Genomic DNA, 27,272 nt, shown 5'->3' on the forward strand with positions numbered 1-27,272 from the left:
ACGCCAGACACAAAAGACCACAAATAGTTTGATTCATTTATATGAACTATCCAGAATAAGTCAATCCATAAAGACAAAACAAACTGGAGGCTGCAGGGGTAGGAGGGGGAAAGGGAACTGAGTGCTTAATGAGTACAGGGCCTTCTTTTAGGGTGATGAAAATGTTTTGGAACTAGACAGAGGTAGTGGTTACACAACACTGTGAATGTACTTAACAGCCACTGAATTGTACACTTGAAAATACAGTAGGTCCTTGGGTTACGTCGGAGATCCGTTCCTACGGCGCAACATAACGCGATTGTCGCCGTAAGTCGGAACCCACCTACGTAAGCACCTACATCACTCACATGGAGCACACAGACAGCAGTAATGAAGTGAAAGAAGTAAAACAAAATTTAAAAGAAAAATAACAATTCCTGACCTTTACTTGTGATAAATAATAAAAAACATAAAGCATATATATATACATACGTCAAAATGACGGAATTTTTTTTTTAATAAATACTGTAAATGGGAGACGGCAACATAACCACGAAACTATGTAGTAGTCGAGTCCGATGTAACCTGAGGGCTGCCTGTAGTTAATATTGTGTTATGTAAATTTCACCTCAATTTTTAAAAAAATAAAACAAAACTCGAAAAACTCACTTATGCTTTGGAAACTAGGAGAGTTACTGCTCGGGAGTGGCAGGGGGCTTCTGGAGACTGTCTTGTTCTATTTCTTGATCTGAAACTAGTTTGGGGATGAGCTTATGATCCAGGCACTTAACCTATAGTGTTTTATACTAAGAACAAACTAAGAAGACAAAAGAAACCTAGAAGGAAAGAAAAAACATCCCCACAATAATCCCAGTTTACAAATGAGGAAACTGAGGCACAGAGAGGTCCCATTATTTGCCCAAGGCTCATAGCTATTGACCAGAATAGCTAGGATGGAGCTGGGTTTGCTTTGTCCACGCTCTTGACCACGACACTGTCTGCCTCTAAACTGGCAGATAGGACCAGCCTGGGGGGGCCTGGCAGAGGCTGTTCTGGAAAGGGAACCAGCACACAGCATGAGCCACTCCAATAACGGTGCTCTCACTTCAGCCATTCCTTGAACAGACCTTACCAGGCAAGAAGCAGCCTGTGGGCCAGGCCTTGGAAGCACTGGTTCAAAGTCAGAGGATACAGTGCTCCCACCTTCTCAATGGAACCTCGAGTCAGTCTTCCTGCTTAGCCTCAGTGTCCTGGTCTGCAAGATGCCCGCCTCACAAGACAGCTAAGAAAATGCAACAAAATCGAGCTTGCCTACAGCACAGCCCATGCCTGGCACAGAATGGGCACAAAGTAAACTGGGACTGCTATTACTGTAAACACCAGGGGTGGGTTAGTGCAGGTGCCAAAACAGCTGCAGTCAGCAGAAGCCACCTTGCCTTGCCCATCTCTGCCAGCTGCTGCTCAGAACAATGGGCACTGAGAGGCCCAGGAGTGAAACAAATACGTGTGTGTGGTGCAAACCTAAGCCAAGTGTGTCCCAGGCAGGCCACCTCAACAGCTCATCTGGTCTCCCTGCAGCACAAATGAAGACAGTGAAGGCCCGAGAGGGGCTGAGATTCACTTAATGCTCTCAGCAGACCTGGACTAGAGACAAACCCCCATCCCTGCCACAGTCCTCCAGCCACCTCCAGGGCACCCACACCCCAGCCCACACCCATGGGCCTTGGGAAAATCAGGAGCTTGAGACTCTGGCCCACAGACCACAATGGTCTCTGCCCACCCCCCCCCCCACCCCTCCCCCACACAATCTCAACCATTCATTCAAAAATTGGTTACTGAGCACCTACTGCATGCCATGTCTTTTCTAGGCACTGGGGCTACCGCAGCAAACAAACTGGATCAAACCCCTGCCCTCAAGGAGCTCACAGCGTCAGAGGCCTGTGTTGTTAACCCATTTTACAAATGTGCAACCAAGGCTCAGGGAGGTGACAGCTTACTCACAGTCACACCAAGAGGAAGTGGCAGAGCCAGGGTTAGAACCTTGACATCTGCCCAGGTTCAGAAAGTTCCATCAATGGCCCCAAACACAAGGCCCAATCTGAGAGGTAGACTGACATATCCTGAATGACACCCCTGTCTTTTGAGGGCAACAGGAATAGATCTCCCTGCCCAGTCTGATGGGGGAGGCCTGGCCTGGGGAACTGCCTCTGCCCCTCATCACTGCTGTCTGCAGCCTAGGACAGGGCAGGACGGGTGGGCATTTCTCCCTGTTCCCTAAAGGCCAGCCCCATCAGCCTCCCTGCCCTCTTCAAACATGCCTGTCCACTCCCCTCTCCAGACTCGTGGGCTGTCTCCTTCACCCTCATGCTTTTGCCTCAGTTAGCCATGGGACTCACTCCCTTGCCTCCCTCAGGTCTTTATTCAAATGGGCCCCTCTCAGCGAGGCTCTCTCTGAGCACCCTGTTTATGGCAGTGCCCCCTGCCTGTTTCACAGCCCCTCCTGTACATGGTGCTTGGTTTTTCTCCATGGCCACTGCCCTCCCCATTAAATATAAGACATGAACATGAAGACGGGGATTTTGCCTGTTTGGTTCACTGCTATATTCCCAGTGCCCAGATAAGTGCCTGGAACACAGAAGCTGCTCAATAAATGTCTGCTGAATGAATGAAAGTACACGAAGAGCAGCTATCACAGGCCTGAAACCCTCCCTCCCTAGAGGAAGGTCCAGGAGGCCAGGACAGCCTGCCTCCTTCCTCCTCAGCCTGGACAAGCCAGCTCTCAGCTTGCGCTCCTTCCCAGCTGCACGCAGCAGCAGAGCCGGTAAGTGCCACAGTTTTATGGACAGGCAGCCTCGGACCTAGAGGTCTGTCTCTTAGTCTTTACCCTGTAAATACCTTCAGTCACTGGCTGCTCACCAGTACAACCAGATCGGTCACACCACGATTCACAACCCCCTCGGCTTCCAATCACCTACAGCGTTCCACTGTGCCACTTCCTCCTGCTCTCCCTCCCTCACTCTCTGCTCCAGCAACACTTCCACTTTTGTCCTTGTGTCACCTTTACCCCGCTCCCTTACCTGCTCCAGCCTCTGTTCATCTCCTCAGAACGACTTCCCCTGACCACCCATCTCTCTCCAGCCTCTTCCCTCTCAGAGTTCCTATTTTCACAACAGTACTTATCACCACTACCATCACATGTCTGCATATTTGTTTGTTTGTCCCCACCTCCCAATGGAATGGAAACTCCATAAGGGCACCACACTGTCCCCAGGGCCTGGGACACCCTGGCATAAACCACACATTCGATGAGTATTTGCTGAATGAGTGTGTTACTTCAATTAAGTGACTTCCCTTCTCTGAGCCTCAGTTTCTTTTTTTAATATCTTTTATATTTTTTTACAGAGAGGAAGGGAGAGGGATAGAGAGTTAGAAACATTGATGAGAGAGAAACATTGATCAGCTGCCTCCTGCACACTCCCCACTGGGGATGTGCCCGCAACCAAGGTACATGCCCTTGACCGGAATCGAACCTGGGACATTTGAGTCTGCAGAGCCTCAGTTTCTTTACCTATAAAATGGGGCTATGAATGAAATCACTAGTGCAGAAGCAGAGCTCAAGGCTTGGCCTGCGGGCTCATGCAAAGTATCTAGGTAGACCTGGAGACCTGGCCCCAGGCAGAGCCACAGCTCCTCTGCCCAGACTACTGTTGAAGGATTTCATGAAATGAGTGGTAAAGAGCTACTGGCTGGGATGCTGTGAAGACCCTGCACCTCTGCTTCTCACATCAGCTGCCAGGAAGGGAGGGGAGGGGAGGGGGGAGGAAGAGAGAGAGAGAGAGATGCACAATCCCACAGGCGTAAGTGGCCCCTTACCACGCTTGTGGAGCCAGCCTTCTTTGATGACAGACACCTCGTTCATGGTGGCAGCGTGACACGCTGTCACCTAGCTCAGGACAGTTCAGGGCAGCAGGACATGCAGGAACAGAGCACAATCTGCAAGACAAGAGAGGAGCTCATCAGAGTTGGAGGGAGACTGGGCCCCAGCCCCTTCCCAGGGGACCTCCAGGCTCTGTGGCCCCTGTGGATGCTGTTTGTTCTGTACATGGTGGAGCCAGTGAGAGTGGGAGAACTAGTGGGTGGGAGTGGGGGGGGGATGTGGCTGTGTCTCCAGTGACCCCAATTGAGGGGTGGGGGAGCAGGAAGGACACAACCCTGGCCACAGAGCCCTACTCTGCAGGGATCAGAGCTCCCTGGCCTATGTGCAGGCCAGACCCTGTGCTCAACACCCACGACACCCACACTGAGCAGAGGCAGCCCATCCACCCATCCTCACTCCAGGCTGGGAGGGTGGCAAGGGAGCTATGGCCCCACCCCCAGCGTCACTCCCATGCCCCAACACTGAGGTAACCTAGATGAATCAGACAGCCCTGGGCACCTAAGGGAGTGCTCAAAGCCAACAGCATCTGCCTGCCACCCCCCCAGCACACACACACTCTCACTCACTCTCTCCTTTCCAAACCAGGCCAACCACCTGCCATCTTTAGCAAACCAAGTACTCCCACTCCCCGGCCTCAGGCCACCCCACTTCGCTCCCCAGCCTCAGGTCCCTCCTTGCCCCTATTTAAAAAAAAGAAGGCCTCAGGTGCTCCAGGAAAGCAACCTACTGTGCAGACACCTGTCTGGGGCCCAGGAGCCAGTCCTGGGGGCTTGATCAAGGCCCTGGTTCCTTCCCCAAGACCTCCCTTTCTGTCCTCAGGGACCAGCAGCTGATAGACTGACAGACGCCGAGGCTGCTGATTCTGTCTCAGGTTCCCAGGCGGGAGGGTGGAGGGGAGAAGGACAGGAGGCAGCCACCAGCCGGGCCCCTACCTGGAGCCGCAGGCCTGGGCAGGAGCCACGAGCCACAGAGCCCAAGGCGCCTTTGCCTTTCCTCGCCTAGGGTTATTTGCGGACAGCAGGTCAGGAGCTACCGAGGCCCCCAGAGAAGTGGCAGCTGCCTCTAGGGACACTGTGGGCATCAGCTTTCTCCCGTGCCCCAGGGGAGCTGGTGGGCTGGACACACTACTGCCTGGCATGTGACCGTGGCAAGCTGCCGGGCTGGGCAGAGGGAAGGAGGTAAGTGGGAGGAAGCAGGGGAGAGACAAGATGAACAGTGACAGGGAAGTAAACAGCCAGCTGAGAAATCATGTTCTGAACTCCAACCTGCAAAGACAGGGCCAGAAGCAGCAACAGGGGCTCCCCTCACCAGCAGGCATGACAGGCACCCCAAAGGACTCACACCTCATGAACCCAATACCCAGGGCTGTCAGACCTTCAATCCTCAATATCCCACCCGTCTGTTTTAATCACTAATGTGACCAGTTTCTCCATCCAGCCCTCCCTGAGTCTGGCTCAGGGCCAGCGCTATCCTTTCCCAGCAGGGTCCCGCTATACCTGCTCCCTAGACTCCTCCCCTTCTAGCTTTCCCCGATTCCACAGCTAGAAGGACCCTCAAACCTAACCCTGTCCTTCCCCTACTCAAAACCCTCCCGTGGCTTTCCCACTGGCCTCGGGAAAGTGACAAGCTCCTAGGCTTGGGATTCAAGAGCCTTCAGGACCCGGCCTCCGCCCGCCTGTACTCCTCTGTCTCCTACCCTGCTGACCAGGGTGGTCCCAGCCACCCAGCTTCCTAACCACTGCTCCCACCGGGCCCCACCTTCCCTCACCTCCCATCATCTCCTCTCCTCTCCCCTAACCAGTCTTCTCCTGGGTTCTCAACCTCTGCACTCAGCTCCTACATTCCATCTAAGTCTGGCCTTCTCTCCCTGTGAGCCAGGAGGCACCTAGAAAGCCCTCAGTAAAGGCTAATGGCCATGACAATGATTACAGCCGGCACCACCTCCCCAATCCCTCTTCCCCCATCCTACTCTCTGCCTGCTTGTCACTTAGGCCCTTCCCTCTGGCCTCCATTCCCCACACCTTCGTGAGTTCTCCCTCCTGGAGGTCTCAGCTGAATCGATTCCTCCTCCAAGAAGCCTTCCTGACCTCCAAGGCTTCACTGGGTGCCCTCTGTGCACTTCCTCAACCAATGCTCCCCACCCCTGCTAGTGCTCACAGTGAGCCAGCACAACGTCCGGGTATCGGCCGAGTACACAGTGAACGAATCCAAGTCTCCCCAGTAGACGCCCCCACTCCCCAGCCCAGGAACAGACACAGCCACAGAAACACTTCCAGAGTCCAATCATGCCACCCATTTGTTTGAGGGTGTCCTAAGCTCTAGAGACTATCCTGGGTGCCAGACACAGAGCATCACTAAGACACAGCCCCTGCCTCCGCGAAGCTCACGTTTCGGTGGGGGAAGCAGACACATAACAATGGCAGGTGGTGGCGACCCCGCTGAGATTAAAAATAAAGCAAGAGAAAAGGCCGGCAGGGAAAGGAGCTATGTCCGCCACATGCTGTGAGGGACATGTGAGCAGGGTGAGTCCTGAAATGTAGGCAAAAGAATTTCAGGCAGGGGAACAGCAAGTGCAAAGCCTCTGAAGCAGAAAGGAGCTTGTGAGCAGGGAGAACTGCCAAGGGTCCACGTGGCTGCAGGTCAGAAGCCAGGAGAGGTGCCTGGGAGCACACGTAGGGCCTGGCAGCTGTGGTGGGAGCTTAGGGAATTCCTCCCCAACACAGGGGCCAATATTGCACTTTCCCAGGAGGGAGTTCAGTTTGGAATAGTTCCCAAAGGGCTGGGATGGACCCAGAGTCCAAAGGAAGAGTGCTGTGGAAGGAAGGGACAGGGCCTGGTGTCCAATCTCAGCGCTCCTCTCCCCTCCCCTTCCCAACCCAGCAACTTCATTTCACCTCAAGGAGCCTCCGTGATTCAGCACTGACGCGCCCAGTGTGTACAAAGGTTCAGCCCACAGCCCCTAAGGATCCGCAAACACATGGCTGCCGTGATAGGAAAGAGAGAAGCGAAGGCAGCCACGTGTGACCTGGAGTGGTCAGGGTTGCAGAGTCCGGGAGTCAATGCCAGCTGGGTGGCTGTGAGTAGGGTGACAGCGTTCCTATGGAGTCTCTCTTAACACGTTAAGTGCCCAGCCCATTTTGTCTTCCGGACAGAAAGATAGTGTCAGTCACCAGTGACGGACAGGGCGCTTAATGTGTTAGATGCTCCCAACCACCCACCAGAGAGGCAGTGAACACACCTAGGGTAGGCAGAGGCACAGAGAGACAAAGCCGGTTACCTTGGGTCTCCCAGCTAAGCAGTGGTGGAGGCCCTGGCCCATGCTCAGCACACCAGTCACTTTTTACATTCTCATCTCAGCGACTAAGAAGCCAGCAGTAGCTTGGGCTAAGGCAGGGGGAGGAACTGGATGATCCCTAGTTTTCCCGCCTGGATCCTGCCCTGTCCTCCCACTGAGGGTGGCGCCTCTGCTGAGGTGTTTGTGACGCAGTCCCGTGGTGATGAAACACCAGGCACCTCAGCCAAGAGGATGGCCTGCTCCCTGGGGAGCTGCGATGGAGGTCAGAGACCAGCCTCTAGAGGCCAAGTGTCCGCACACAGGGGGCCTGCCCTGGCCAATGGCCTGAAAGCAGCATGCCCCACAGTGGAGAGTCCCTGCATGGCCCCACCCCCACTCCCTGCTGCTCCCTAGGCTGTCCAGATCTGAGTCCGCTGAAGGCCTGGGCCAGAGCTGTAGCTGTCAGCTAGAGGAGAACCACCAGGTGAAAAGAACAAGGCACCTCACAGGAAAAGACACCACACAACCAAGAACACTCAATCTCATTAGTTACAGGGAAATGCAAGTTAAACCCACTCACCAGATGGCTAACAGCCAAGTGTTGACAATGATGTTAAGGAATAGCTGCTAGTCGGAGTATCAAATGGTCAACCATTATGGAAAACTGCTTTGCAGTAAGAACTAAAACTCAACATATGCCTACACCATAACCCAGCAACTCCACAACCCCCAATAGAGATGAGTGTATTTGTTTACCAAAAAAACACGCACTAGCCCAGTGGTCGGCAAACCGTGGCTCGCGAGCCACATGCGGCTCTTTGGCCCCTTGAGTGTGGCTCTTCCACAAAATACCACGTGCGTACAGTGCAATTGAAACTTCATGGCCCATGCGCAGAAGTCGGTTTTCGGCCTGGGCGAGTCTATTTTGAAGAAGTGGCGTTAGAAGCAGTGGGGGGTGTCGGTGGGTCCGGCGATGGGAGACTCGGCGCAGGCGGGCCGCGGATACGCAGCGTGGGGGAGGAGACGCGGGTGATTCATGCACGAGTTGAGTGAGCCAGTCAGTTAGCAGTCTCATTGTGCATGGTTAGCACTAGTCGCGTCTGCAAATTGCGCATGGATGGCAAAAGTACCTACTCGAAAAAATTATTAAACTGTATATGCCATAATATGGTTATAACCATATCTACACTAATAAAAAAAAAGTACCTACTCGAAGCATAAAGTTACCTGTATTTTTCCAACCAGCTGCAAATCCTACAGGTATTTTTGTCATCAATTTAAGAATTGTAGCTGTTTTGTGATGGTGGCTTTATTATTATCAAATGAAACATTTTTTTAGGTATGTTGAGATGGTTTGGACATATAGAGAGGATGAACGAAAGGAGATAGATGAAACAAGTATACAAGGCGAGTGTGGATGGGAGAGTTGGAAGGGGTCGACCTCAGCGGACATACCTCAATCAGACTGAGGACGTTTTTAGCAAAGACCAGCTTCGGAGTACCCTAATTAAGTTAGTAACAATGTACCTACCTATCTAGTTTAAGTTTAAAAAATTTGGCTCTCAAAAGAAATTTCAATCGTACTGTTGATATTTGGCTCTATTGACTAATGAGTTTGCCGACCACTGCACTAGACTGTTCATAGCAGCATACAGTAACCCCAAAACTGGCAACAGATTGGATGTCCACCCACAAAAGAAAGGATAAACAAAATGAGGTTAATTCAAACAACAATAAAAAGGACCAAATTACTGACACATACAACGGGGATGAAGTGTAAGAATGTGATGCTGAATGACAGAAGCCAGACACAAAATAACACATCAAGTAAGGGACCATTCATATAAGTGCAGAACAGGCAACATGACACTACTTGTTCAGGGATGTCGTTCTAGCTTGTAAACTAGGCATAAAGAAAATCAAGACAACAACTATCCAAAAGTCAGGAGAGTGGTTAGATTTGGGAGTAACTGAGAGGGGGCGCTATTTCTGGGAGCTGACGATGTTCTATGGCAGGGGTGGGCAAACTTTTTGACTCGAGGGCCACAATGGGTTCTTAAACTGGACCGGAGGGCCGGAACAAAAGCATGGATGGAGTGTTTGTGTGAACTAATATAAATTCAAAGTAAACATCATTACATAAAAGGGTACGGTCTTTTTTTTTTTTAGTTTTATTCATTTCAAACGGGCAGGATCCGGCCCGCGGGCTGTAGTTTGCCCACGGCTGTTCTATGGTGATCACACCAGGCTCTGCTTTGCAGTTGTTATATCATACTGCATAAAATGGATTTAACATATTTTTCTGTATTTCCTTGGGGATCCAGAAGATACAGGGGAGCCAAAATTGGGCCTCCTGGCTTCCAGGACTCCCCTGACTCCAAGGCAGGTCTGCCTGGATTTTTGCCTCAAGAAGGCTGGATTACCAATGAGTAAGGAGGAGGAATCTGGAGTCAAGGGTCCAAATTTCAACCCCGGGTTCTGCAGCTTTTTGGCTATGTGGTTGCAGGCAAGTGCACCACAGTGCACCCACCTATACAATGACCCAGACCCTGCTGGAGGAGGGACAGGCACTCCAGGAGGGAACAGGGAAGCCCGGAAAATTAAGAGGGGGAGGGAGAGTGCTGGAGTTTTAGGGAGTACATTTTGCACAGAAGAAAGCTGAATGGGAATGGACTCACCGCACTCTACGATCAGCTCTGAGCAGGGAGGAGGACGTGACTGAATAGGGGGTTCTGACTGCATTGGCAGGTTTTGCTTTTATTTTTTTTATTGATTTCAGAGAGGAAGGGAAAGAGAGACAGAAACATCAATGATGAAAGAGAATCCTGCACACACCACTGGGGACTGAGCCCGCAAGCCAGGCATGTGCCCCGACCTAGAACCAAACCGAGACATCCTGGTTCATAGGCTGACGCTCAACCACTGAGCCACACTGGCTGGGCAGTTTTTATTTTTTAAAACAGTCACTGAGTACATGGATATCATTCACTTACTCTATCATTATGTCTCAAACACTGTATAATTATTTTAAAATTTCTTTAAGACATTTTTACTTTCATCTGTCTTATTTCTCAATGGTTTCCAAACCGTAGCTCCTGCAGAAGCTGCATCTCACAGTGCTGGGGGTCAGATTCACGAGAGGCGTTCTACAGGGTGGTGCAGGGCCAAGCGGAGAGAGGCCCTGGATGACGGCCTCGTCCTGGCTGGCAGTCTTGGGAAGGGTCCGTTCAAACCTGTTTCCTCATCTGCAAAACTAGCTGGGTGGTTCCTGCCACTTAGTAAGGTTGTGAGGCCTAGATGAACTCTAGTGCTTCTGTCCTCACTCCTCTAGTCTGGGACCCTGGGACCACCTGAGTCAGAGCCCATCCCTCCTCTGCTCAAACCCTCTGGTGTGCCCACGTAACCCAGCGTAAAAGCCGAAGTCCTTAACAGGAGCCCCAGGACCCTATGAGGTCTGCACTGTCACCCCCTTACTTCTCCAAACACACTCCATTTCAGTGGTACCTGCTCACACCCTTACTTCTGGGCCCTGACACATGCTGTCTCTGTCAGGAGGCTCCTCTCCAGGTATCCACATAGCCCCAGCCACTTTCTTCAATCTCTGCTTTCTTTGAGAAGCCTTCCTAACATCCTTAGAGAAAAGTACATCCATCCTACCTCCCCATAACCTTTATTTTTCTCCATAAGCACTTACCATCACTCATGTGATTGTACATATTTACCAGCTTATCAGTTTATTGCCAACCTCTCCCCACTGTGATGTCAGCATGGCAAGGGCAGGAGCTTTGGCCTATCTGGGGCAGCACTGGATCTCAAAGCCTTGCACAGTGTGCAATGCAGGGTACACAGTGACCACTAATATATTTTTGTGGAATGAATATGTACCAAGTAAAGCTCTGTGCCCAGAACAGGCTCAAAATAAATTAAATTTTCATTTCTTTGCCATTTGTCAGATCCTTTTCTCCCGCCTCCTCTTCCTGACCTGGTTTCTACACCAGGCAAGACAGATGGGATGAGGGAGGCAGAAGAGGAGGCTGAGGCTCTGTGCCTCGAGGCACTTGCGAGAGTAGGGTGAGGGCTCCTTCCTGGCGCTGGGATACCCTCTGGGAGCTCTTTCCCTGCCTCTCATCTGCGCCTCACCTGCAGCTCCCAGAGGACTTGCTCAGGAAATAAGTTCAAGGATCAGCATCTACTTGCAGGGATGGGGACGAAAGGCACGCGGTGGGCAGAGGGAAACGACTCCCTCTCTCTCCATCCGCAGCTCTGCAAACTGCTACCGTGTTTATAAGAGCACTTTAGCAAAACTGATCATGTGGAAAACACACATGTCCTTGGAGGAACTTCTGCAGAAAATGCTTATGACAGAGCACAGAGGTGTTTCTCAACCCCAGCAATAGTACTGTTGGGAACTGAGTGATTCTGGCTGTGGGGATTGCTCTGTGTACGGTGGAAGCCTTAGCAGCATCCCGGGTCTCTACTGGCTAAAGCCAACAGCACACCCTCCCCCGAACTGGGACCATCAAAAATGTCTTCAGGCATTACCAAATACTCCCTGGGACAAGCCACCCCTTTGGAGAACTGCTCCTCTGAGTATTTTCGCTGGATTCGTAAAACCCTGGAAGCAACCTAATGTCCACAACAGGGATCTAGTATTGTCATAATGGTCCATATGATGTTAATACTAAAAAGAGGGAATGCCTATATAGCATTTACCACATGCCAGGCTCACCTAAGTACTTTGTACATGCAAATTCAACCCTCACAGCAACCCTGTGTCCACCCCCTGGCAGACACTTATACTATTACCTCCACTTTAATGAAAAAACTAAGTCACAGATGTGAAATGATTTGCTCCCATCACTGGATCAAAATGTATGGAGCTGGAATGGGACCCGAGGCAGCCTGGCTTCCCCACCACAATGCACCACATCATGGCCTTTGGAGTAGGCAGACTCAGACCCATGTCCCTGCTCCCTGACTGTATAGCCTTCCCAAGTCTCGGTTTCCTCCTCTGTGCAATGGGGCTGCGGGCAGTGGCTCCTTCAAAGGCTCATTCATGGAAAGCGCTCAGCACAGCACCCAGCCCTTAAAGAGGGTCCAACTGACAGGACACACCATAGCATCTCATGCACAAGAACCACTCGATGGACCGACTCTGACCATCACCATTCAATGTGCTTATGAAGCAACAGAATATCCAACCTGATCTCTTTTCTGAAACAAATGTCCCCTCAACTCTCACACACTTATTTTTTCACCTGCTGACATTACTGAGATTGACATGCATCTGACAATTCATGTATAAATTTCATCTAAAGCATCCTTTTCAGAAAAGCAGTTATACGATCAACAATGGAACTTATGGGAAAAAGTATCACAGACCGGGGGGCAAGAGTAGGTCTATGTTTAACTGTCATGTGCGTAGAAGGAATTGTGCCCAAGAGCCAAAAGAGGAAGAATAATAGGTACAGCAGTCAGGTGGCCTCGGAAACCAAATGCATTTCAACCTCAGTTGTGAGGTTGGGCTGTGTGACTTTGGGCAAATCACTTCCCTTTTCTTTGCCTCAGTTTCCTCATCTGTATATTAGATATAATAATAGTACACACTGCCAAGGCTGTTGTGAGGATTAAATGAGTTAATTCACATTAAGTTCTTCAAACAGAGGCCAATACAGCAACTGCTCAACACCTTTCCAGTATCACTATTTCCTCTGATGGGTGGAGACATGGGGACCTTCACTTCCTATATTACACATTTCTATAATACGTGTATTTTTTACCTATTCCACATCTTTGGTAAGAAGGCAGCATTAAAGATACTTTTTTTTCCTCTTAAACACCACACTTTCCCCAGCGGCCCCATCTGTTTACTTGGAGCAGGTAGGACTGGAGGCAGACTGAAGATGTGGGTGGGCTGCAAATGATACCGGGACAAGAATAAGTACCACAGCAGATTTCTTCTCTTCCCTGCCACCTGCCCCAACACCTACCCCCTCACCCTGCCACCCAGGGCCTTACAGCACCCACAGAAATCATGCCAATTATTTGAGTCTGCCTAGCCGTGGGCTCTAAACATGCTGAGAGCACCATACCAGAGCCAGGGGCCCTACAAACACAGCTCAGACCCTGCCCCTCCCCTGCTCAGGGATCACATCCAAGGCCTGTACGGAGGCTACAAGAGACCGTCTGAAAGTGGCCCCTGCCTGTTCTCCAGCCTCATGGATCACTGTGCTCCCCGCACACACACACTTTACCCTCTCAGTCCCTTGAACACTCCTTGCTCTTGCTCACCTGAGGGCCTTTGTACGTACTATCCATCCTCCCCCCGGCACACTGCTCACTCATCTTTACCTGCCAAATCCTCGTTTCCTCAGGGAAGCCTCCCAACAGCCCCCTGGCCTACAACGGTTCAGACTCTCAGAGCTCAGCCTTGCGTCCCCTCACGGCACTTACCTCTACTGTGCTCAGTCACATGTATGATCATCTGAGTATCAGTGCCCTCCCCACCCACCCCCGCACTGGAATGAGAGCTCCACAAAGTAGGGACAGGGTCTGTCCTGGTCCCCACTGTGTCCCTAGCCACACCCAGCACAGGGCCAGGCCCAGAGCATTCATTAATGCAAGGGAAGGGTGGCAAACAGAACCACAGCTTTTGAGCTCAAAATTCTGCCAAGTGAAGGTGAAGCAAAAAATCCTGCATTCATTTATTTCACAAATAGGGCACCCATGCTTTGTCAGTACTGCTTGGGTCACCAGGAAGGCAGCAGTGACCAAAACAGAACTCTCTTTCCTGGGGGAGCTTACAGGGCTGGGGCTGGGGATGGGGATGAGGATGGAGGGTGGACAGGCATTAAAATAAGTAAGTAGGCAAATTATACAGTACTAGAGGCACGGTGCACGGATTCATGCACCAGTGGAGTCCCTCAGCCCGGCCTGCGCCCTCTCACAATCCGGGACCCCTCGGGAGATGTCGGACTGCCAGTTTCGGCGCTATCCACGCAGGCCAGCCCAAGAGATGTAGTAGCACTGCTGTGGAGGCGCTTGCCAGCCGTGAGCCCAGTGTCTGGCACCCACTGGTCAGCTGAGTGGCGCTCCCACTGTGGGAGCACACTGACCACCAGGAGGCAGCTCCTGCACTGAACGTCTGCCCCCTGGTGGTCAGTGCATGTCATAGCGGTCGTTTGGTTGCTTATAGGCTTTTATATAGAGAGACTAGAGACCTGGTGTACGAAATTTGTGCATGGGGGGTGTCCCTCAGCCTGGCCTGTGCCCTCTCACAGTCTGGGACACCTCAGGTAGGGTCCCTAGGCCTGGCTGGCGATCAAGGCCTATCAGGGCTTTCCTTTCCCCCGGGTGCCTGCAGCTGGCCCTGGCCTAGCTGCTGCCACTGCTTGCCATCTGTGTGGCGCTGCCTCTCCCCCTCCACCTGCCACTGGTTGCCTCCCTCTGCAGGCGACAGGCATGGGGTGTGATCGCTTGGCTGGCCTGGGCCTCCCTCTGTGGGGCGATCGATTGTGGGGCCCCAGATTGACTGTCCTGCAGAGGAGGCCCTGCCCACCTGCTGCAGCGCCGCCAGCCGGGTGGCCTGGGTCTCTCTCTGTGGCTGCCAGCCGGGTGGCCTGAGCCTCCCTCTTTGGGGCAATTGATCACGGAGACCCCCATTGATCGCCCTGCAGAGAGTGGCCTGGACTTGCCTCTGCGGGGTGCTTGTGGGGCAATGGCAGGGGCCTCCCCAACTAATTGCATCGCACCAGCCTTGGCTGGCCCGGTGCCAGTGTGTGTCATAGCATGGTCGTCTGGAAGGTTGTCCGGAAGGTCATCGGATGGTCGTTCTGCTGTTTGGTCATTCGGTCAATTGGCATTTTATGCTTTTATTATTATAGACTAGAGGCCCGGTGCACAAAAATTTGTGCACCCGGGAGGGTCCCTCAGCCAGGCCTGTGCCCTCTCGCAGTCTTGGACCCCTCGGGGGATATCCACCTGCTGGCTTAGGCCTGCTCCCTGGGGGGATTGGGCCTAAGCTGGCAGTCAGACATCTCTCTGGGAGCTTGGGAGCCCTTGGGGGATGTCCACTTGCCAGCAGGAGGACATAGAATAGAGGCCTGGTGCATGGGTGGGGACCGGCTGGTTTGCCCTGAAGGGTGTTCCGGATCAGGGTGGGGGTCCTGCTGGAGTGCCTGGCCAACCTGGGTGAGGGGCTGAGGGTGGTTTTCAGATTGGCCACAGCCCCTTCAGGGTGGAGGTCCCTGCTGGGGTGCCTGGCCAGACTGGGTGAGGAGCTGAGGGCCATTTTCAGGCTGGCCACATCCCCTTCAGGGTGGGGGTCCTGCTGGGGTGCCTGGCCAGCCTGGGTGAGGGGCTGATGGCTGTTTGCAGGCTGGCCACAGCCCCCAGCCACCCAAGATCCCAGTGGAGGCTGGATGGAAGCAGGTATCTGGGATTTATTTATCTTCTATAATTGAAACTTTGTTGCCTTGATCGGAGGCCACAGCCAGCCATGGCAGGCGGGAAGCTTGGCTTCCTCCATTGCCGGGGCAACCAAGCCTCCTGCTTGCTCCACTCCGTGTCTGCTGGCCACCATCTTGGTTGGGTTAATTTGTATATAGTTGCTCTGTTTGGCTGGTGGGCATGGCTTGGGGCGTAGCAGAGGTGCAGTCAATTTGCATGTTTCTCTTTCATAAGATTAGATATCAGAAGCTGACAAATGCTATGGAGAAAAGCAGCACATAGAGGACTAGGGGTTGGGAAGGGGGCGAGGGTTTCTTATTTTGTATACAGTTATAAGGAAAGTCTCACTGAGATGGTGAAATCTAAGCAGAAACCTGAAAGAGACTGGGCAGCCATGTGGAGACCTGGGAAAGAGTGTGCCAGGCCCAGGAGGAGCAGTGCCAAGGTGTGGCCTGCGTGAGACACAGTCAGGAGGTGGTGGAGGGGAGTGAGGCACATATGGCTACAGAGGAAGCTAGGGGCCTGGCTGGGCAGGAACTGGGAAGCCACTGTAAGGGCTGTGGCTATTTCTGGTAGAGAGATGGGGAACTGCTGGCTTGAGGAGGAGCCGCATATGGAATCCCCTGACCCCAGGGAGGCAGGGGCTGTATCACAGCCTTCTTCTTAGGAGTTGACCCCAGAAGAAGCCCTGTGCACTGGCCTGACACTCCCACCACCTGGCTCACTTGGCGACCATGAAGGCATACACTCTAAAGATGGGGAAACTGAGGCTGGGAAGGATTCAGTGAGTACCCAAGGCCAGGCAGCCATCACACAACCAAGAAGACTGGATCATACTGTCCTAGTTGAGACTCTTCTTCCTCCCTCTGCTCTCGCACCCAAGACACCAAGCCCTCCCACCTCCTAGCCAGCCCACCCTTACCATCCCTGACACCCTGAAGACCTGGGCTATCCCTGACAAACACATGTACCTATGTACTTATGCACGTACGCACACACAGACCTTGTTCCAAACACATGCACATGCACACACACACAGCCCCCAGCCTGGCTGAGGGGGTTCCTCCCTCACAGGCATTGCACCACAGCATCACCTGCTGCCTCCCTGGCCAAGAGCTCTGAGGCAGGGTCTGGTGGCCTATGTCCCATCCCATCAACAGGACACCTGGGAGCAAACAAGCAGGGTTCCATCCACGGCTAGCATTTCCTGAGTACTCACAACATGCCTGGTCTGGATTAATACCAACCCTCACAGCAGCCCTGAGAGGTAGATGCTGTTACTATCCCCATCCTTCAGAAGAGGAAACTGAGACCCAGAGAGAACAAATCACATGCCCAAGATCAGGGGCGAGTGCAGGAGATGGCTGATTTAGCCAACAAAACTTTCTGTAATATGGCTGCTACGGAGCAGATGTTTGCGGGTGACCTGCGGCTCTCCCATACTGCCAACAGTATTGGAATAAACACTCATATATGATTTTTTTTAAATGTGGCTAGTACAACCAAAGAATTGAATTTTCACTTTTATTTAATTTTAACTTTTTAAACTTTAAGTGGCCACACATGGCTAGTGGCTAACAGGTTAGAGATGCAACTCTACAGAACCTCTGCTAATGAGGCAGCAGAGCCTGAAGGCAGGAGTGAGGGTGAGGTGAGGACCATGACGCTCATAGGCTGGAGGGGCTGAGGAGAAGGACCCACGCAACAGCATCCCTCTTGAGTCCTGACACACTCAGCCCAGAGAGGGGAACAGGGCGCAGATGCCCAAACCCACACCTGGGTCCGGCTGATTCACATCCTGACCACTACTTCCAGGCTGCAAGAGTCACTCTGAACCTTAGCATCCTCATCTATGAAATGGTATCTTAATACAACCTGACCGAGGAGATGCATATGTTATTTCAAAAGATGTTTTTTCTTGCCTGGCCGGTATGGCTCAGTGATTGAGCGTCGACCTATGAACCAGGAGGTCATGGTTTGATTGCTGGTCAGGGCACATGCCTGGATTTCAGTCTGGATCCCCAACAGGGGGCGTGCAGGAAGCAGCCAATCAATGATTCTCTTTCATCATTGATGTTTCTCCCTTCCTTTCTCTGAAATCAATAAAAACTTTTTTTTTAAAGATGGTTTTTCTTAACAACCTAGGGTCACCATGGGGACCCAATGAGTCATGCTTCACCCACAGCTGGGGATGAGGCCAGCATTTTGGAAGACAGGCAGCAATTACACAAAGGCGAACTCCAAAGTCAAGGGACTGCCTGAGCCTCAGTTAGTTAGAGCTATGGAAGTGGCAGCTAGTGAATACTGTCACTGGTTGACTAGAAGAAATCATCCAGATGATTCACAACATGCCTATATTAACTTGCTGAAAATATCATCTAAATCAGTGGTTCTCAACCTTGGCTGCACATTAGAATCACCTGGGAATCTTTTTAAAATCCTGATTTCCGGGCCTCATCCTCCGGAAAGTCTGTTTCTTTGTTGCTAATGTTGTAGCCCCACCCCATACCAAAGAAACAGAATTTCCGGAGGATGAGGCCCAGAAATCAGGATTTTAAAAAGATTCCCAGGTGATTCTAATGTGCAGTCAAGGTTGAGAACCACTGATCTAAATGAAAACACAGTTTAAAAAGTAGACAACCTGCAAACACTATCCCAAATCACATGCCGAACACCTGCCGCAGCCCCCCCCCCCCCAGGTCTTCAGAAACCAGTGTGAGAAGCATGGCCCTAGGGGACTCCAGACTGCACACAGGACGTGTGCCCTGCCACCCTCCTCTCTTCTGCTCCAGCCACAGCAGCCTATGCTAAGTTTTACCACCACATCGAGGTACCTTTCCCGTGCTGTCCCCTTGCCTGGCCCACTCCTTTGGGCTTTTATGTTCATGTCCTGATGCCCCCCTCAGGAGCTGTCTCCAAGCTCCCCTCCTGCCAACCAAGGCCAGCTAGATCCCTGTTTCCTTCCTCAGCCATACCCACACTGAGCACTCGAAAGGCAAATGCTACTTCTCTGCCGCCTCCACTAGACTATGTGCCACTCCCTGGCATCCAAAACTATACAGGGCACATAACGGGGACTTATAAACTATATGGTGAGAGAATGGAATATACAAATGACCAAAAACAGCCAAGGGCTGACACCAGAGGCCATTCAGGAATCAGACGCCAAGGCAGGGGGTGGGGAGTGCCTCCCACCCTCACCCCTTCCCCCTCGCTCTGGGGAAGGAAGGGACTGGCCGAGGCCAGGGCCCCATGAGCATAGGGGGTGGAGAGAGGCAGCCGCATCCATCTCCTAAGCAAGCATCAAATGGAGCAAATTCAGTCATTTCTGGGACACCTGAGGCCTACTTTGTGCCAGCTCTACCTAGGAGAAAAGAAAGCAAAAAGATCACTAAAATGACAGAAACAACCCCAGAAACGGTGATCATGACATTGGTAAGAGGCAGAAGAGTCAGTCTTACTAAGGCATACTTGACCCCAGCCAGACAGAGTTGGGTTCAAATTTTATGTCTGTCACCCATGAACACGTTGGGCAAATTCCATCACTTCCCTGGGCCTTGGTGTCCTCACCGGTGAAATGGGGAGAACACTGTGCTGAGCTCCCTGGTTGTGGCGAGTACCGGTGAGGGAGCCACATAAAACCCTGGAGCAGTGCCTGGCCTAGAGGGCCGCTCTGCTGGCTCTCAAAACGCAGGCATCCTGTGTAGTTTTCTGTGCCACAGATTCCCACCTACAAATGGAGGTGACTACTGCCCGCCTCACAGGTCACTGCGTCTGAGCTAACATGTACGGAGTGCTCGGAGCCATGTCCGGCTGAGCAGGGGCTCAGCCATGGGTGTGATTAATTTTTCTGTACGGAGCCCGCCCCAGCAGGGAACCTCAGCTAACTGGCCTGCCATCCCCTCCCAAGGCTCCAAGCACAAGCCACTCTGCCCACCAGCAAGCCCAGGCTGGTGCATCCAGGGCCCCCGCCTCACAATCTCCACCAGCAGAGGCAGCCGCAGCTCGGATCCATCACGCGCCTTCCCAGGAGGCCCGCTACGGGCGCGCTAACACGTTAGCTCGACTCCTCCCTACAGCCCTGGCAGGAAAGGTCGCGTTTCAGCGGGGCAAAATACACCTTAGAGCAGTGGTTCCCAACCTTTTCTTTGGCCACGCCCCACCTAAGCATCTCTAAAATCCTGAGGCCCCCTGTGACACACAATTCTTATTCAAAAAGCGAACTATTCACACGGAGGAAGCCTAAAAGGCCATTAACTTGGTCTAAACAAATTTCCAAAGAACATGGCATCCATGAAAGAGAAAAATAAAAAAAAGAAAGGATAGTTGAAGTACTGAGGAAGAAATCACTAAGAAATTGTTAAAAAAAGAATATAAAGTGATATGAAAAATATCAAATAAAGTTTCAAAACCTATAATAGAGAACTGAAATGCATAAATATGTCACAATATATATTTATATACTGTATATGAGGCCCCTAGAACCATAAGAAATGCAAAAAGTTCAGTTAATAACTTGTTCTTGAATTGCCCCCCGGGGCAATTCAAGTGGTTCACGTTGGGAACCACTGCTTAGCGAGATGAAATAATGTCTCCAGGGATCCCCATCAGCCAAGGGGGAGCCAGGAGTAGAGCGCACGCCCAGGCTGGCTGCCCCAGCCCAGACCACTTCACAATGAGCCACCAGATGAAGGCGGCCTGAAACCAGGCTGGGAGAGGTTGGGGAGGGAGGCAAGGGAGTGGCAGCTACCCCAGTCCATTCGGAAAGGGCCCATGAGGTGACAGACCAAGACAGGCTTAGATTTCTGGCCTCACCCTTACAGCATCTGTGGATGAGCTTCCTGGGCAGGACAGCTTCCTGCAGGGACCTCTGACATGTCGTCTCCCCTCAGCCGTGGCTCGCTGTTCCCTGCTCCACGAGCCCAGCACAGCGGGCCTTGCTGTGGGTGCCGAGTTGGCAGTGGGTCCTGCCCCCAAGGGGGCCAGGCTGAGGTCCCACCCCACCGCCCCTCCCACACCCGTTCCCTCTCTCCCTCCCTCCTGGTCCTGCTCCGAGGGCTGTCTCCCCAAGCTGGGCCTCTCGCTGCTTGGCTGGTTGTCCAGAAGAGCCTGCCACGGAACCACCCCACCGTGCAGCCCTGAGGCCTGGTGGTTGGGAAGTCAAAGAGAGGCCCAGGAAGGGGTGTCCCTGGGTCCCCCAGAGGCTTGGAGATCAACTGCAGAGGACATACTTTCTCCATCCTCCCAATCCAAGGAAATTCTGAGACCCCAAGCATGTGCTCTGAGGGGCTCTACTCCTTCCGGGAAGACACTGCAGAGCGAGCCTGGGGAAAACAACAGCAAGACTCTTGCTCACTGTGCTAAACCTTAGGTTTGAGGCTCAGGTGCAGAATTAGCAGCTCTCCTCACCCACCGTTACCAAGAGCCTTCCTGGGCTGGGGGCACACTGTCCAAATTCAGAGCTTGGCCCCAATATTGCCACGTTGGGGGACCCAGCACAAGTTACCGAGACTTTCCAGGCCTCTGTTCTCACCACTGTGAAGTAAGAATCATAGCTAATTCTTTTTTGGTCTGAGGGGTCCTCATTTAAGTCCTCCCATGGCTCCTTCACCACACACCAGTCCCTACCTACACGTCACCTCCTCCGGAAGGCCTTCCTTGATCATCCCAGTTAAAACATACTATCAAAGAATAATAAAGAAAAAATTAAAAATGAAATCAATAAATAAAACATACCAATATCCCCACACTCTCCTTCCCCTGACCCCCATTCTCTTTGCTTTCCTAACACTGATCACCACTTAATGTCCTATCACAGATTTGTTTGCTGGGCACCTGTCTCCACTAGAAGATAGGCCCACAAGGCCTGGTCTTCCAAGTTCTAGAGCAGCACCAGGAAGGGTGCAGGCCCTCAAGCACAAGCTGAGTGGAAGGCAGGATCAGCAGGTGTGGTTTTTATCAGGTATTACTATAGTTCTGCATTGTTACTTGATATTAGCCCAACTATCTGGGTTGGGGAGGGGTGGGCAGCGAATCAGCCCATTGAGCCTCCCCCCATCTGTCCCTAAAGGGAACAGCCATGGGCCCTGGGGAACACAGTGTGAAAACCACAGAGGAGGGAGGCGACCATCAGGCCTTCAGCATTTCTAAGGCAATGATTCTACTCAAGGGGGAAGTAGGAGGCATGTGAAACTCCCAGACTGGCTCTAAAATCTATCCCTACCTCAGCCAGAAGCCTGAGAACCTCTCTTGTGACAAAAGGCACCTGGTAACACCCTAAATCTGACCAAGTTGCTCCTTAGGGCGGGCTGCAAGGCTCTGAATACCCCAGCCCCTGGCCTCCCCTCCCAATACCCTCCCTCACTCACCCTGCCCTGCACCTCACCAAGCTTGACCACCCTGGGACTGTTGCACTGTTGTCCCCCCCGTAACAGCCTTGAGTTATGTCTGTCTCCTGTCAATCTCAGAGGTCTTCCTGACAGCCCATCTAAAGCACCAGTCACACCTGATTTTAATTCACTGCCTAGCCCAGCGTTGGGCAAACTATGGCCCGTGGGCCGGATCCCGTTTGAAATGAATAAAACTAAAAAAAAAAAAAAAAAAAAAAAAAAAAAAAAAAAAGACCGTACCCTTTTATGTAATGATGTTTACTTTGAATTTATATTAGTTCACACAAACACTCCATCCATGCTTTTGTTCCGGCCCTCCGGTCCAGTTTAAGAACCCATTGTGGCCCTCGAGACAAAAAGTTTGCCCACCCCCTAGCCCCACTCTTTACCCTGCCCCTTGTTTACTTCGCCAAGGGTTTGTCTCCCCAACTCCATGGGGGTAGGGCCTTCGTCAAGTACACCCTGTATCTCCAACACCTGAAGCAATGCCTTTCCCAGCTCCGCCATGCCTTCAGGATCAAATCCACGCTTCTCAACTAGACCTACCAGGCGCTACGAAGCCTGGCCCAGATCCATGAACACTTCTCCAACTCTCCCCCCCCAACCTTCCACCTTACAGCCTTCAAAAAGCCTCTTCCTCACCTGGGCCAAGGCCATTCCCACCACTCCTGATGGCTGTGGTGAAGAGCCAATAAAAAGCACATGTAAGAAAGAAGAGGACTCAGCAGAGGCCGACATCTGAAGAGAAGCTGGAATTTTTACTTCGAAGGGGCTCTGGGCAGCAACTATGTGGAAGAAAGATGGGCCCAGGGCACTGCATTTGCCAGTTTTTATTTGATTATATGTCCCTCCCGCTCCCAACCCTCATCTTGAAACCGAAGATGCTCATTTTGGCCAAGTCCTCCTCCTGATGTTATCTGACAAGGCTCTGTAACCTGAAAAGGGCCTTCAAAATTCCAGCAGAAATAATAAAGACTTACAATTGCTAAGATATTCTAGGGCTCACCATGTGTCATATACTCTTCTTCGATATGTTATTTGTAGGCTTACTGTTATGCCTTCCCAATTATAAATGCTTTCCACAAATTAACCCATTAAACCTTCACAACAACCGATCAGGGGAGAGTTTTCATCATCTTATGACACAGATGATGAAAAGGGTGAGAAGGGTTGAGAACCCGCTCAAGGTCACACAACCAGCAAGTGAAAGGGCTGGATTTGAACCCTGTGCTCTGATTCACTTCAATGCAGCTCTTTATAGAGGTTACAGATCAAGACACCAGATTCCTGGATCCTAGCTGGGCCAAGCTGAAAGGCTGGCTAGCCGGGTGCCAGAAAGAACTGAGAATGGGGGGGGTGTTGATGCCCTCAGTACTGCTGACGAAGCATTTACACAGTGCCAGGCACTCTTGGAGGAGCTTCTCATGGACTAACTTATTTAACCCTCACAATAGCCTGAGGTGGTTGCTGCTCTGAGCCCACTGCACAGAGATGAACACTGTGGCCCGAAGTCACACAGCCAGAACATGAAAGCGCCAGAACTGGCATACATGGCCACTACACCATCCTGTTAGAGACCTCTAACAAGGTGCCCTGGTAGCTGGGTCACCCCCTGCGTATCACTCTGTCTTTCCCCAGTTCCCAGCACATTCTCTGCCCTGGGTTAATAAATGCCCTGGCTCAAATCTGAAGATGGACCAACTTCTACCACCAAGCCAGGACTGCTGGACTGGCTGCCAACCGAGGTGTTCACAGTAGCCCTAGGCTCTGCAGATGAGAGGAAGGAAATACCCACAGGTGCAGCTGGCAGGGTCCAGGGCAGGAGCTTTGAGGTGACAGAGACCCACTCCAGCTTGGGACCCAGTGAGCTAGGAGTACATGACACCAAGGACAAGCCGACAGGCATTCAAACCCCGGCTTGACCCCCTAGGTCTGATGGACCTAGGGCAAGGTAATTCCTCCTCTGAGCCCCAATTTCTGACTCTGCAAAATGGACAGAAACACCATATTCACCCCTGGGTGCAAATAAACCAATGTCCCAGCTACTTGTTGACAAGAGGTTCACTCTGAGGCCAAACAGGGCCAGGGATTCACATCCCAACTCTACCACTTCTGGCTGTGAGACCTGGGGCAAATCATTTCACTTCAGACCAAGTGTCTCAGTTTCCTCACCTGTAATGCAGGTATCACACTTCTCCTTACCTATAAGGATCTGTAAAATGGGCACAACCAATACCCAGCCATAGAAGTATTTTGAGATTTAAATTAGATCATGTGTGTAAAAGTCCTGTCACATGCCAGACATACGGTGAATGTTCAATAAACACGGCTATTCACTAGCTCTGGAAATTATCTGCCTCTCTGTGCCTCAGTTTCCCCTTCTAAAATAGATCATAACAACAGTACCTGTAGTTCTAGGATGTGAATATTCAGCCAGTTGGCCCATGTGAAACATTTTGAACAGCATGTGGCACACAGAATGCTCTCAATAAATGTCAGCCGTCAATCTCATGGTTACTGTTTTTATTGCTGCTGTTATCCCCATCAGGCAAACCCGCTACAACAGTGGTTCTCAACCTTCTGGCCCTTTAAATACAGTTCCTCGTGTTGTGACCCAACCATAAAATTATTTTCGTTGCTACTTCATAACTGTAATGGTGCCACTGTTGTGAATCGTCATGTAAATATCTGATATGCAGGATGGTCTTAGGCGACCCCTGTGAAAGGGTCCTTCGACCGCCAAAGGGGTCGCGCGCGACCCACAGGTTGAGAGCCGCTGCTCTAAAATTAGCAGAAGGAAACCAGAGAAACTAACTCCTAGAGGAGAAAATTCTAGAGCCCCCACGGCCTTGAGGCCTTGAACAGACTCAGCAACCATTTTCTCCCCAGAAACCACAATCTAGGAAAGCCCACCAGTTTGGAAGCTGATGCTGTGGACCTTCTGACCACATCACCAGCTCATATTTGCTGGGTCGGTCAGGGACTGCAGCCTGCCTTTGGGAACTCCAGACCCAAGTGCAAAGGTTACCAGGCAAGCCAAGGTCACAAGCTGGCCTGGAGAGAAGGGGCAGTGGCCTCCCATCTGGAGTTGGCTGCTCCAAGCACCCACCCAGCAGCCACAGTGAGAAAGCAGAGCTGTGGGGCGTTTAGCTGTCCCAAGTCCTTCAAAAGAGCAGTCTTCCTCCCTGGCTCCGGCTGGGCCATGGGCACCCCAACACAAGTCCCCTTGGCTATGCAAAGAGGAACAGCTGGGAAAACAGCGCTCAGCCTCACTGCCACCTAATGGCGAGGCCAACTGTTATCACCTGGTGGGAGCGTAAACATGATGGGCGCCTGGAATGCCAACCAGGGAGACAGCCTCACTGAGGACAGAGGGGCCGCTGTCTGGGTGGTGCCTGGTTACTTCACACCCACCATCAACCAAGGTCAGGCCCTAACGAAACTCCCCATGCTTGTGTGAGGCAGGAAAAAGGGACAAGGTTGAATGGCAGCCCATGGAGGACCCAAGTACTCCAGTCCCCGCCTCTTGCTGAGCCCAAGCGGCCTCCAGATCAGAGGAAGGGGGTCCTCAGAATCCCAAGGAGCAAGATGTCCCCAGCCACCTTGCCCTGGGAGAGAGGTGTCACACCAAACACTCCTTCCTCCAAAGTCTTAAGCAAGTCCAGGAGTACAGCTCCTGAAATCCAAGCTCAGTACCCCTTCTGCTCCCTAAATGGAGCCAAAAGCTCAGAAAACTTCCAACAGTGGCTTCTAAGCCATCTCCCCACAACCACGGAAAGATCGAACTTGCCACAGAGGTGTCTGTCCCACACACCGGACCAGTAAAATAGCGTAATAATATGAAAGGGTTCTGGGGTAGACAGCAGTGTGTCCATCCAGTTCCCCACAAAAGTTAAGTTCAATAAAGGAGGATCCTCCTTCAGCTCAGGGTAAACCCCAAGCCCCACCCACCAAACACAGGAGGCAGAAGCCCCTCCTGATCACTAGCGTTACTATCCTCCCAAAACTCTCCCCTAACACCCACTGAGCCCGCCCTGCCCCTCACTCAACGCCTCCACACATCACAGTCCTCCTACTTTCACGGACGGCTATGTTCTCAGGATGGCTCCCCCGCAGCACCCAGTGGTATAACCCAGACGGCACTACCTGGACCACACTTGGTACAGCTCCCTCCCCAAAAGCCCCCACCTCTCCCAACGCGTAATTGGAACTGTTCCCACGTCCCCGAGTAGGTACAGCCTCCTACGCTGGGTAAGGCGCGCCCCTTCGATGGCTTAGCGCTCGCCCACCAGGCGCGCTCTCACTTCACACCCCACGAGTTCTACCCCAAGCCCGTGTACACATGCTAGGGCGCGCGTCCCTAGCCCTTCAGTGGTTCGGGCCTCGCACTTAGGTAGGCGCCCCCCCCCCCCCGCCGCTTCAATGGTACGACCCGCCGCCCCCGCCTCTGGCCCCTCAGGGCTAGAACTACCGCCCCCGCGCAGCTGCCCCACTCGGTCCCGGAAGGGGGGGCTCTAGGACCAAGATCCCCGCCCGGCAGGCACTGGTGGTACGGCCCAACGCGGCCCTGGGGCGGGGGGGGGGGGGGAACGGACGAGACCACCGTGGGGGGGGGGCGTTCGGGGACACGCACTGGCGCACTCACCTGTCACCGGCAGCCGCCCAGCCTCTCCGGCGGGGTTCTACTCCCGCCCATCGCCGCGCTGCGCTAGGTCCGCTCCTGCGTTTCCTGCCGACGGTGGCGGCTGTGGCAGCAGCAGTGCCTTCTCCGAGCCAGACCCAACGGCTCGCGCGGCGCGGCCCCCCCGCCCCCTCCCCCGAGCCCCCGCTTACCGCCCCGTCCCACCCTCTGGCCGGAAATACCGCCTTCTCCCGCCACAACAGGAACTGACGTAAAAGCGAGAACTAGACTCGGAGAGCGCTAGAGCGCAAGCGCAAGGAAAGGGAAGAGGCGGACTCCGAGCCGAGCGCCTTCGTACAATAGGCGAGTTTGGGCCTGTGTGCGTTAGGGATGTGCCTCGCGCAGGCGCCAGACGGAAAGAACGGGTAGGAACGAGCAGGCGCTGTAGCTCCGACTGACGCCCGCTTTCCCCAGAGGCTAGCCGCAGCGATGTTTCCCGGCAGCCCCTGCTCCTTATTTGCATAGGCTTTGATCTCGTTTTACGCGGCTCTCGCTTTTCTTCCTGGGTCCAAGGCTCTTAAAGAGCCCTCGACTTGGGGCCAGGAGAGGTTGTCTTTTCAGTAT

The 27,272-nt window shown here is 52.5% G+C and overlaps 1 protein-coding gene across 1 annotated transcript in view; it reads right to left on the minus strand.

Annotated features, from left to right (window-relative positions):
• AKT2 (AKT serine/threonine kinase 2) overlaps nucleotides 1-26,853 on the minus strand; it is a 56,251-nt gene extending 29,398 nt beyond the window's left edge. Inside the window, exons 1-2 of the mRNA XM_081106901.1 lie at nucleotides 26,673-26,853; nucleotides 3,853-3,972 (exon numbers count right to left, since the gene is read on the minus strand). Coding sequence (XP_080963027.1) covers nucleotides 3,853-3,898 — 46 coding nt within the window. The 5' untranslated portion in view covers nucleotides 3,899-3,972; nucleotides 26,673-26,853. The remainder of the gene's footprint in view (nucleotides 1-3,852; nucleotides 3,973-26,672) is intronic.
• Between the last annotated feature and the right edge of the window lie 419 nt (nucleotides 26,854-27,272).

Source organism: Myotis nattereri (genome assembly GCF_964212035.1).
Source record: "Myotis nattereri genome assembly, chromosome: 15".
In the NCBI taxonomy this organism is placed as follows: domain Eukaryota; kingdom Metazoa; phylum Chordata; class Mammalia; order Chiroptera; family Vespertilionidae; genus Myotis; species Myotis nattereri.